General features: G+C 61.8%; 1 protein-coding gene across 1 annotated transcript in view; it reads left to right on the top strand.

The window, feature by feature from the left end:
* Positions 1–10,698: 10,698 nt before the first annotated feature.
* Positions 10,699–12,395, top strand: part of SLC6A19 (solute carrier family 6 member 19) — a 16,461-nt gene continuing 14,764 nt past the window's right edge. Inside the window, exon 1 of the mRNA XM_040630218.1 lies at positions 10,699–10,900. Coding sequence (XP_040486152.1) covers positions 10,699–10,900 — 202 coding nt within the window. The remainder of the gene's footprint in view (positions 10,901–12,395) is intronic.

The raw sequence follows: 12,395 nt of genomic DNA, 5'->3' as shown, positions 1-12,395 counted from the left end.
ACCCGCAGTCCAGGCGCCTCCCACTCTGTGTCCTCCAGCAGCTGTGGGGGACCCGCGGGGGACCCCTGCCACACCTGTGTGTGGGGGTGAGGTGGGTGGGGGGCCGCTGCATCTCCAGGGGCTGGGAGGTCTTCTTAGCCCACTCCTTTGTCAGTCTCAGGTCTCATCAGCCCCCTCCCAAGTGAGCCCATCCACAGTGCTCCCTCCCTGGACTAGGCCTCCCCCTGCACTCCCCATTCAGACTCCCCCTGCAGCCAGCGCCTTTGCAGGGTCTCCTCACCCTGCCGCCTAGCTTGGAATAACTCCCAGTCTGTGGGCCTGACCCCTGCCCATTTCTCCCGCCCACTCTCCAAACCTGACTCCCTTGGTCATCCTGAAATGTGGGGGCCCTGGGGCTCCTCATGGGCCCTCTCCACCCCTGCCCACTTCCACAGGCTCAGCAGGGCTTGCGCGGTATTCGCTGCCCGGTCAGAAACACAGGGCACCGCGTGGAGTCGGTGCTCAGGGGATGCTTGGTCAGCAGCTGAGCGGGACAGCTGCCCGCGGGCGGTTGTGCGGAAGCCGTTATGAGAGCCACCCAGGAACATGTCAGCAGAGACACAGGCCCCCTTTTGCTCAGTTATGGCCCCTTCGTCAAAGAAACACAGAGGACCGTGAGTGTCGTGGTGTCCCAGCAGGGTCTGCAAGAACACCAAGCCCCCGTGGGGACCGCGCGAGGACAGCTCCACCCCCGGTGCGGCCTGGAGAGGCGGCTCCCAGATGACGGCTATGGTGAACGGTGAATTTTGTTCTTGTGGTTAACACGTTCCCCAACTGCATTCGCATTTGCACCACTGGTCCACTTGCCGGTCGAAGGTCCACGAGGAGCCTCCAGCCAAATGTCCTTCTAGTGACCAACCCAATCAGGTGTAGCTGTCCCGCTACAAAGACGTCCGACTTCCGGGCCCTTCGGAAGCCTCTGTGCTCAGCTCACCAGCACGAATGCACAGATGTGTGTGCTCTGCCTGCGCAGCCCTCCCTGGACCTGTGTCATCTGTGTGCACCTACGGGTCCCCAGGGGGAGGGAGCAGGGGACAGCCCTGGCTGGGTCCCTGCGCTCATTCCTCAGACCCTGAGCAGCTGGAGTGTGGCAAGGGGCTGGCTTTTCCGGGTGGGGATGGCGCAAGGCATAAAGGCACCTGGACCGCTCTGGGGAGAGGGCAGGAAGTTTGGGAAGGAGGGGTCTGAACTGGGAGGAGTGAGGGTATTTTGTGGGGTGCTGTGTGGGGACCCCCAAAGGGCTACAGGTGCAAAGGTGGGATTCCTGGACTGTCCCACGCTCCCCTGCTCCTGCCACAGCTTGGGGGTTTTCCCCCAGGGACAGTGGGTGGGGACCAGCATCCAGGGCCTGTTGGAAAAGTACCGGCCAGGAGTCCACTGAGAAGTCAGTTTCTCAGGTTGATGGTTAATCCCATGTGTCCTCTTGAAAACAATTTGACCAGGTTCTGGCAATGCTCTGAGTGGGGAGGGGCTGCTGGCAGCAGGCTCTGGCTGTGGGTGGGGGCTGCTGCTGCCCCCACCGGCCCGGGGGGCAGGCGTACAGATGTGAGGACCCCCCCACTGGTCCTCCCCCTGGACCCCTGTGCCCACTGTCCGCTACCTTTCTCTGGGCTGCAGGGGGAAGGCTTGCAGCTCCTGATCTGGGGACACCAGCCAGCATCCCCCCCCACAGGCCCTCAGGGGCCCTGGAGCCCCTCCCTCAGCTGGAAGGTGGTGTAGCCCTTGGGAGAGGCTCCTGGACGTCCTTGTCGAGGGCGGGGGACAGGCAGGTGGGAGCCGTCAGCGGGGCCAGGGGCAGCAGTGGGGAGGGAGGAAGCCAGGGGCTGATCCTGCTCTGCCTCCAGCCTGGGTGGGCTCCACATCTCCAGGACTCAGCTTCCTCATGGGTGAGGGAGGGGCTCCTTCCTGCAGAGGCTCTGGGTGAGGGAAGCAGCAGGTGCAGGGCTGGGGCCGCCGTCCCCGCCCCCCAACTCCTCACATCATCCCACACTTGGGAGACTGAATGTCCTCACTGAGCCCATTTGAAGTTCCAGAAACTGATGTAAAGCGTGGCTGGAGCCCCCAGAGCTGCCGTAAAGTTCCTCCCTGAAATTTGGGCTCCGCCGTCTGTGTCCTCCCCAGGGCCCCCACGGAGGCTGTCCCGGGCAGACGCCGCCTTCACTGGCGGTGTCCAGTCTTTCCGAGTCCAGCTGCAGGGCCCGGCGGCCACACGGGGCAAACGCGGGAGCAGGGTGGCCCGCGACCCCGGGGTCTGCCCTCTCCGTGGTCCCAACCCCCGCTGCCCGCTGCCCCGGGTCCGTATTCCCGCCTGACGCTGCGGGCTAGCTGACGGTCTAACTGATCTCCGCCCTCCCCGGCCCTGGGTCCCCTGAACAGCTCTCAGCAGCGTGCTCCACGCTGTCCCCGTGCCATGCTGCCTCCCAGGGGCCCTCGCCATCTGGCCTGGCCTCCACCTCCCTCTGTGTCTCCTGCCGTCCCCGGACCCAGACTCTCCTCCTTCTGGGCATTGTTCTGATGGCGGTGAGCGCCAGCTGCGGTGTCCTTGGGGCTTCTATGTCCACAGCTGGGAATCCCACCCTTCCAGCCTCTGGGTGCTTTCTCAGTGAGGGATGGCGCGTTCCCCAGAGGCTGGCCCCGAGTTGAGCCAAAGCTCAGGGACGCCCACTGCACAGGGCTTGTGGGTCATCCTTGTGCTGAGGGGTCGGGAGAGGCCCACCCCCGAGTCTGACCACACAGGGAAGAGGGCACTGAGGCCCAGAAAACTGCCCAGAGTTCCCCACCCTGGGAAAAGGTGCATTGCAATTTGTAATGAAAGCCCTCAAATAATCAAGGAAATATACAAAAATATTAATATAGGCAGGAAGCAGACATACAAACCAATAGCAATAAGATACCAATTCCTACTTATTAAATTGGCAAAAATTAAAATGATATCTGCCCTTCCAAGGGGGCTACTGAAACGGATGCTCCTGCTTCAAGATCTTTCCAGAAAGCAGTTTTCATAGCCTTCAATCTAATAAGTCCCTTCTAGAAAATTCCGTCCAGAAGTTCAAAAATGGGGAAAGGGTATTTAAACGAAGATGTTCTCGCGCCAACATTAGCAGTAACACCCGGAACGCCGTGACGGCCAATGGTAGGAAAACGGGTGACGATTCGAATGCACGCTGTGTGCAGGGCTTGTGAGCTCGCCGGGGCGGAACGCGCTCAGACGTGCGGTGGAGAGTGCCCACCGACCCCCGTCGTGAGTGCAGGAATCAGACCAGACCTGTAGTCTGTGTGCGCACAGGTATCAGAAGAAAATGCCTTTTACTCACCTCCTGTTCTGCGTCTCCCAGCTATGTGACAAAAACGTGTGACTTTTATAATCACGATAGTCTCAAAGTACACACGTGTGGGTGCTGGTACCTGACGCCACTACCTCAGACCCTTAACTCCATGCCGCTGTTTCCCACCAAACAAAGGGGAGGGCTCTGCGTGACGGCCCCGGGGCTTCCGCCAGGCCTCCCGGAAGTCCTGGCGGCTCTGTGCTCCGCAGGCACCCACCCCCCGCCCCCCTGCCTCACGTTTGAGGCCCACTGACACTGCCTCCCTCCCAACCCGGCCCCGTGATGGTGATTTCCTCAAAGACCTGGGTCGATGACAACTCAGCAGGAAACAAACAGGCAGGGATGGGACTCCAAGTGACTCTGGCCTCTCCCTGGGCCAGGGTGAGTGACTGTGCCAGCCTGCTCCCTGGCGAGCTGCATCAGGGGTGGGGGGCCTGGGCGTCCCTGCTCCCCATGAGCACGGCATTTGGAGCACGGAGCCTTCTGCCAATGCCGAGGCCGCCACCTCGAGTGCCTGCTAGAGCCGGCAGGTGGCAGGTTCGAGGGGAAAGGACAGCTGGGCACCAGCACTGTGTCTGTCTCGGTTCCATCCCCCGGCCCCTCGCTCCCGGTGGCCTCCCGTCCCTGCACAGAGTGCTCTGCTCCCCCTTCCCCCGGGAAGACAGGGGCCCAGGAAACACAGACAGAAGATCAGAGTGGACACCCATGGCGGGGAAGGTAACCCTTGGAGCTTAACTCCAGGCCCACAAGTCCATGAATGCGGGCTTGGGGGCGGGGGCGGGGAGGCATCAAACATCCCTTCCTGTGACTTCTGACTACTCAGTAACTCGGCTCCTTCATGAAAACAAACAGCCCCGTTTAAGACAAAGGTTAATGACTGCAGATCACGGGGCAGCCCAGGGTCCCCCGTCACCTGCTGTGCCCACCCTCACCTGCTCACCTGCTGTGAGGACTTCCGCAGCTGGGTGTGTGCCGCTAGTAACCAATCCCCACGCGGTGCTTGTTGCCCCTGGGCTTCGGGGCGCTGTCCTGTGCCCCGGGGGGTACCCCAGGAGCAGGGCCCCTTCCTCTGGCTCCCTGCCCAGCATATGAAGGGACCTCACCCATTCTCCATTGATCTGAAAGGCGGGGCGTCCTCTTCTAAGAGTAATGTGTAAAAAATATTTAATGCGGAATGTGTTCCCTGTTGAAATAAAACCTGACAGACAGAACCACAGCATGGATTAAGGATCGAATCCACTCCGTAAAAGGATTCATGTCAACCACATGTGTCTAAACTTATGAAATTAGCAAAGATGTTTAAGTGAAAATTTCTATTGTCAGTGGCCGTGCCGTGGGGCCCGACACTCAGCATTTCTATAGAGCGCTATGTGGTGTGGTCGGCGTCTGCACTGGGGACACACACTCCGGCCCCCTCATTCCCACACAGCCACCTGCCCTAGATGCAGCGAGGGACTGTGGATTGACTCACGTGGTCAAGGAAGAGATGTAAAAACTCCAAATTAATCTGTGCCGAACCGAATCCAGGGATATGAACAATTGCACCCGATGGACAGTTGGGGTTATTCCAAGAACGTAAGATCGTTCCATGTTTAAAAATCAAGCTGTGTAATTGCCCCAGTAAGAGAATGAAGGAGAACAGTTTATAATCATCTCAAAAATGTAGGAAAGCATTTCATAAAGTTGACACCCTTTCCTAATAAACAAAGGACCCTGAATGGCAGGGCCAGGGTCCACAGCTGAACTGAGCAGGGATTCTTCGGGGAGAAGGAAACGTTCTAAAGCTGGCTGCTTGACCCTGAGGACGCCGGAAAGAGCGCGTCGTAGACGGTGGCTGCTGTATTTCAGGGAAGCTGTTACAGAAAAGTGAGAGGACCCTCAGTGCAGTAAGGACAGTGGGCTGTTTGTACAGACGTCCCCACCGCCCTTGGAGGCCCCGCAGTGACAGACCCAAAGCTCCCCTGCCACGGGCGACGGGGGCCCAGCATCGTGCTGTGCGTGCTGTAACAAGGCAAGAAAAATAAAAGAATGAAAGGCAAAAGGATGGGGAGAGATGGAATAAAACTGTTGCTTTCAGTGTGTAGAATTCTGTATTGAATTATCTGTAAAATCCATGACTACAAGCATTAGAAACGGCTTTTGCTATATGGTCAGTACACAAAAGCTAATTGTGTCGTCAGGTCCCCAGCGCGCTGCGGGAGGACCAGCATGAGAAAGACCGCGATCAGAAGGCGTCGAAAGTAACCACGCATCGGACTAGATCCAACGAAAGGCCTCCAAGACCTCCAGCCCCGACTCGCAAACCTTCCCGGGGAGAGGAGGTCTGGGGAGGGAGGGACTCCCTGTGTGGGCTGAGAAGCTGGCCTGGTCAGGAGCCCCGCGGATGGAGTCCCCGCATCCCCGTGGGGAGTGCGCAGGCCTGAAGAGCCAAGTGCGCGGACTCCCGGGAGCTGCGCGGACTGTGACGCCACGGAAGTGAGACGCATGCTCGCGAGGCTGACAGAACAGCTCCGCTTAGCGCCCTGCGCCCGAGGACGGTGGGAAGGCAACACTCAGAGCACCAGCCCTGCGTCCTCACATGACACGCGAGCAGCTTCATCGTCTAACGCTTCTAGAGTAAGACGCGAGGGCATCTTCGCGACCGTGTGGCAGACAGAGCCCGTGAGCCACACACAGAACATTCTGGAACACCCCCCCCCCCCCCCCCCCCCCCTCGTGGCTGCGTGGGGCAAGATGCTGTGACGCCCGTGCTCTGGCATCTTCTGAGCCGTCCTGAGGATCGACAGGAAGGGTCAGCATCCCGATGGAGAGGGACATTTGAAGGGCTCGTTTGAGGGAGGATTGCCCATGCCCATAAATGCAGGGTCGGAGCTCCGCGTCAGGCCGCCAGGGAAAGGCAAGCGAAAGCCAAGGCCGCTCCTCTGGCCCCACGCGGAGGGGCGAGCAGCGAGGGCGCCAGGCGCTGGGGAGGGTGCGGAGCACCCCCTCCAGTGGGACGCACACGCATGCAAGGGGCCAGGAGGCAGGAACTGACCTCCCCGGCAGCAGAATGGCTGAAGGCCGGGGGCGCATCACGCCCGCCTGGGAGCCCACACTGCGCCACGGGAAGGAAGGGACCGGCCGGCTGAGCTCGGGGCGCGGGCAGGGGGGGCGGAGAGTGCCTGGGAGCGGGAAGAGGCGCGGGCAGGGGGTGTTCCGGAATGTTCTGTTATGGTTATGTATGTTATGGAAGTTCATTAACCCATAAAGCAGTAAACAGACATGCAAACAGGGAAAAACGGAAAACAGCAGAGACGAGCCACATTAGGGAAATTTTCTACGATAAATCATGGTACACTCTGTGCACTAAATGCTTTTCGTTTCACATTAAAAATGGTATTTGAAAGAAAAATTTAATAAAAAGTAATAAAAATGAAATACAATTTCTAATTTAGTTTAAAATTTGAAATTTAGTAAAAGGAAACGTCTCAATATAATATTAAGTAAAAGTCATGCCCTTGATCAACATGAGGTTAGGGGCACCGTCCCCTGTAACTTTGGACGTGACTGCAGTCGCCCCCCGTGACCGGAAGCCGCACGGATGACCGGAAGCGTCTTCTGTGTGCCACATGTCCTCTGCACGGCATTCGCACAAGCAAGCCAGCCGCGAGAAGATGCTGGGAGAATCGCGGAGAAGAGAAAGCACACCCGCAGTCCCGCATCTGTCAGACGCTCCGCGCACGGCGGACCCTCGCAGGTCAGGGCCGCGTGGCTCAGGGTCCGCGGTAAAACTGAGCGCAACCATCAGAGCTGCGAGCGCTTATCTGCCAACCGCGGCTGGAAACTCTCCAACTGCCTTTACTGAGCACGTATTTCTTTTGTAAAAAGTGTTGCTGCGGCAATCGTGGGTGAAGGGCCGCGGTCTGAGGACGGCGCTGCAGGGACCGGCCCCAGGCCTGCCAGGAGGAAGACTGGGCGCCATCCTCGGCACCACTGGGGACTCCGTTCCAGGGCCCTTGCCGGCCCCAGGACACATGTCCGTGGTGGGCGACGGCCGCTGCTCACGATGCGCTCCCCCTTACCTGTCCATCTTGGAGGGAGGCCTCAGCGTCCCGTGCTGCCCCGTGTGAGGCTGTCCCTTCCCAGGACCCGGGACCCGGGATGGGGTGGGGAGGTGGCCTCAGTCTTTCTGACTATTTTCAATCACAATTGCAATAAAAGCAAAGGCTCGATGTGTTAGTTCCTCCATTCACCTGAGCTACCTGGCATTTCTGTCAGGAAGACCCTGGAGCGTGGTCCCCAGGGAGCGGGGGGCGGGGAGGGGAGGCCCGGGCATCTGTCCCACCACTTCCCTGGACAGGCCCATCTCGGGGAGGCGGGGACCCCTCGCTGGGTCGACGCGGAGAGTTCTGGGGCCTTGGGCGTGGTCGGTAAGCAGGAGACAGATTCTAGCCTGCGCATCTAGCCTCCGGCGGGAGGACAGGACGTGAGCAATTAGATAACAAACTGCACAGCACGTTAGAAGGAAACGATGCTCTGAAACAGGGAAAGGAGAGGGGAACAGGGGCGGGGGAGGGGGCACGGGCCAGCCGTGGTGCTGGGAGGGCTGGGGTCACCCTGTGGCGTTCACAGCATGACTGGAAGGGGGGGACGGCAGCCTGGTGGATGCTGCAGGAAGACGGGCAGGGGGCACATGTGGCACAAAGGCCGTGGGGCCGCTGTGCGCCTGGGGGTCAGGGGTGACCAAGGGGGCCTTGGGCTGGAGTGGGGGAGCAAGGTCAGGGTCCAGGCAGGTCAGTGGGACCTCCCGGCCACGGAGGCCTTTGCTCTTAGATAAGCAGGAGCTGCCGTGAGGGAGCAGGAGGGAGCCGGGGTGCAAGAGCCCTCCACCTCGACGGGGCTGTGGGAGGCCTCCCTCCTGTCTTCTGCCTCGTCTCGTCTAGACGCCCAGGACTGTAGAGCGTGGCAGTCGTCCCCTAGAAACCACGGTGGCGTCTCAGGGGCGTCCAGCCTGTGGGCACTCCGCTGGGACCCCTGTCCCCGGCTTGTGAGGAAGGATCGTTTTGCTGTGGGACCCGAGCAAGCGCTGGGGCCGCGATGGAACCTGAGGGCCTACGGCAGCCCCTGTCCCTGTTGCAGAGACCCTGGTCTGCCCTGGCTGAGCCCTGGGCACCTGGCCGGCTTTTGGCCTGGTACCCTTTCCAGATATTTTCCCAGAAAACAACCGTGGAGTTGCATATCACGATTGTGTGTTACAGACAGGAAGCTGGGCCTTAGCGCCCGAATCGCTGGGCCTCGGGGGACGGTGGGGGGGCACAGCTGCTGCAGGGAAGGCAGCCCAGGTCCGGATTCCTGCGGAAGCTTCCAGAGAGAGCCACCCAGAGGAAGTCCCAGGTACACCCCACGGCGGAAGGGCCTGCAGCGGGGCAGGGACCCTCTCCCCATACGGGATTCCCGCCTCTGCCTCCTGCGGGCGTGGGGAGGGCTCCCACTCTGGACACACCCCCGAAGGAGCCCTGGGCTGCGCCCCACCTCCCTCTTCCCCTCACCACCCTGGCTTCAGATTGACCCTGTGCCCCCCCACCAATCCCTACCCCGGGCCTGGGCCAGCCTGGGGCACCTCTCTCCTGCCTTTCTTCTGTCTCTGTCCTTCTGTCTCTCCCTGTGTCTCTGTCCCTCTGTCTCTCCCTGTGTCTCTGTCTCTCCTTCATCTCTGCGTCTCTCCTTCCATCTCTGTGTCTCTCCCTCCGTCTCCGTCTCTGCAGTGGCCTCTGCCCACCTGCCCTGTGCTCTCAGCTTAGGGACTAGATGCCCCTAAATTCTGACCTGATCCCTCCCTTCCAGCCTCCACCCTTCCTCAGTCCCCTGTCCTAGGGGCAAATGTCGGACTCCCGAACTCACCCCTGTCTGAGTGACCCTCGCCCGTCCTCACTGGATTGTTCCTTGGACATCAGTGTGAACCGTTCTGAGGGGTGGGGTCGGGGTCAGGGCAGACAGCACCCGGCCTTGAGGACGTTATTGTCCGGTGGCTCGGGTCACTGGGGAGACTGATAAGTGGTCACAATGACAGAGGCCGGCCCATGGGAAGGACCGGGCGGCAGGGAGGGCTTCGTGCCCCACTGACCCCTCAGGCTGGCCAGAGGCCGGTGAAGGGCGTTGGCCAGGAAAGTCCCGCAGGCTGGCTGGGTGTGGCGCGGCCACGCACCAGAGGAAAGGCCGCCAGCGGGGGGTGGGGGGCGGGATTGTTGGGCTCAGGACCGAGGTAAGGGTGCGGAGGCAGAGCAAGCAGGGGCACCCCCGCCCCGCTCCCTGCACACAAACTCTGCCCCAAAGTCCCTGCTCTGCCTTCAGTCTCTGCTGTCGAGCCCTGGGTGGGGTTTTCTTCTTGTCCCCCAGCCTTGACTTGAGGCTGGGCCCGCCGTCTTTCTCCCCAGCCTTCTCGGCTCCCAGGGCACTGGTGGAGGCCACCTTGCTCTCTGCATGTGCCGCTGGCTTCCCTGGGTCTCCCTGCCTGACCACTCTGTTCTGGGGGGCAGGGACCCCGTTTCCCATTGCGGTCCTGCCACCCAGCTCAGGGGGTGGGGGTTGCGCCATGCAAGGTGCTGCGTGTGAGGACAGAAGTCCTGCCACCCTAGGGAGAGGTTGGGCGGCAGACAGGTGATGCCTCTGGGAAGCCCAGGGGCTTGAATGACCTGGAGGCCAGTCGGGGTGCCCTGGGTCCAGCCTAGAGGCCCCGCATCTGCAGTGGCTCTGTCCACCCACATGCTGGTGAGATTTAGAGCCTAGAACTTGGGCCAGGAGGGGTCCAGGCAGCTCCAAACTTGGTGTGAGCAGGGCAGTGGGCTGCTCCCAGGGCCCAGGCTGCCCCTCGAGTCCCTAGACAAGCACCAGGGTCAGGGATGCCCCAGCACCCAGCCCGTTGGCCAAGAGAGCTGGGGAGACAGGGCTGCTCCCGGCCCCCTTCCAGTGCTGGCGGGGGGGGGCGGCGGCAAGCAGAGCATCCGAGGGTCTAGGGAGGAGCAGTGCCTTGCAGAGCCAGGCAAGGCTATCAGAGCGGGGGTGGGGTGGGGGGTCTGGGCTTGGGAGCACCTTCGGGGGTGGGGGCTGGCAGACGTCGCATTTGCACAGCGGGTGGGGCTGGCCGGTGCCTGTGGAGCTGCTCAGAGGGTCTGCGGCGCCTCTTCAGATAAGGCATTAACAGTCGGGGCGGACTCGCTTCCAGATCTGCTGACGCCAGGTGCCTGGGGCAAGGTGCCAAAGGTTCCCTATAAAGTGCTGGGGCTCTGGGCCCGTGGCCACTCACCCTCTGGCTGCTGGTCTGCCTCTTCCGTGAGGGACCTGCCTGGCGACCACCATGGTGAGGCTCGTGCTGCCCAACCCGGGCCTGGAGGACCGGATCCCATCCCTGGGCCAGCTGGAGAGCATCGAGACGGAGGAGGCCAGCTCTCGGCCCAAATGGGACAACAAGGCCCAGTACATGCTCACGTGCGTGGGCTTCTGCGTGGGCCTGGGCAACGTGTGGCGCTTCCCCTACCTGTGCCAGAGCCACGGCGGAGGTAGGCCGCAGGGCCACGGGAGCAAGGATGGGGGACGGCAGCTGGGGCTCCGCTGTGAACAGCACCACGTCCCCTGGGACCGCAGGACGCGGGGGCCGCGGCACGCACTCGTGCTTCCCCGGGAGCACCGGGGCCTCCATGTCAACACCGCGGGGCTGGGCTGGGCAGGGCTGGGCTGCAAGTGGTCCAGGGCCCTGCATGGCGGAGGTGAGGGACGTGGCAGAGGTGAGGGATGTCCATGGCTCTGGCCCTGTGTGTCCAAGTGTCCGAGTTTCAGGGAGCCCTGTCCAGTTCTCGGAGAACACGTCTGACCTGTGTGGGGGGGTCCGAGAGGAATTGGCCACTCCTGATGGAGCCCCGTCCTCTGAGTGTGGAAGGGGGTAGTGAGCCCAGCCGTGCTCATGTCCCCCATGGAGGCCTGTGCTCAGCCCTCCCTGTGCTTCCCCCGTGTCCTAAGCCCAGAGGTGGGCGCCACGTTCCTGGATGGACAGAGGAGGGAGCTGGGCAGGAACAGGTGACCCGCAGAAGGGCACCCGGGCCTCGCAGAGGCCTCCGAGGGCCTTGCCTGGAGCCCAGGGGTCTCCTTCCCCAGGGCGAGGCTGCCCCTCTCCTCCACCTGCCAGTGGCACTGGGTCGCGCTGGGTCGGTGTCCTCACGGTCTCATCCCCTCGCCCACTTCCCAGGGCCTGTGGCTACGGGGATGGAGCCCCCGTGTGTCCACGGCTCTGTCTGCCTGGGCCCCCTGCCCTCGAGGGGTGCACAGCGTGGGACTGGGTTTGCGAAGGCTGAGGGCTCTGGGGCAGGGGCAGGGGTGCTAGCTGGCAGGCTGGCTGCCGAGGGAGGCAGGTGCCCCAGGGATGGGAGTTAGTAGGGTGGTTTTTGTTCTAACTCTGAAGGACCTACAGGCTCTCACCTGGGCTTCCTTGGGAAAAGCAGACGTGGTTGTTTCTGGGTCAACCTCAGCAACCTGGATTTTCCCAGGGCTTGAGCTTGCCGAAGTCTGGGAGGGTGTGTCTTACAAGCCCCGGTCCGGTCTGTGCTTCTGGGAGGCTGGGGCCTTGGTGCTGGGGGGACGGGTGGGGGCAGGGTCCCCAGCCGTAGAGTCCCTGATGTCAGCCACCCCTTCCTTCTGGGACTTCCTGGTCACATGCCCCCCCCCCCAGCCCAGGATCCACCCTGGGGGAGGGGCCCAGCATCTCCCTGCCCCATCTACCCCTGCTCAGTTCCAACTGGGAGCTCAGCACCACTGTGGGGTGGGTGAAGCCAGCTGGACAGGGAAAGGGGCCGTCCTGGTGCTGTGCGGGGTCCCAGGGGCCACTTGGGATGGACCCACTTTGTGGGTGGAGGCCAGATGCTTGTCCCCTGAGAGGAGGGCGGGTGGCACTGCCGGCGCCCCTGAGGGACGCCCAGGACCTGCTCAGAGTGACTTGGATGTCTTCAAGGCAACCAGCCAGAACAGTTTACTAAGTAAATCCCACAGGCTATGGGCCCCCCC

Source organism: Ursus maritimus, unplaced genomic scaffold (genome assembly GCF_017311325.1).
Source record: "Ursus maritimus isolate PB19 unplaced genomic scaffold, ASM1731132v1 scaffold_15, whole genome shotgun sequence".
Classification (NCBI taxonomy): domain Eukaryota; kingdom Metazoa; phylum Chordata; class Mammalia; order Carnivora; family Ursidae; genus Ursus; species Ursus maritimus.
This window is presented reverse-complemented; position numbering and strand designations above follow the sequence as displayed.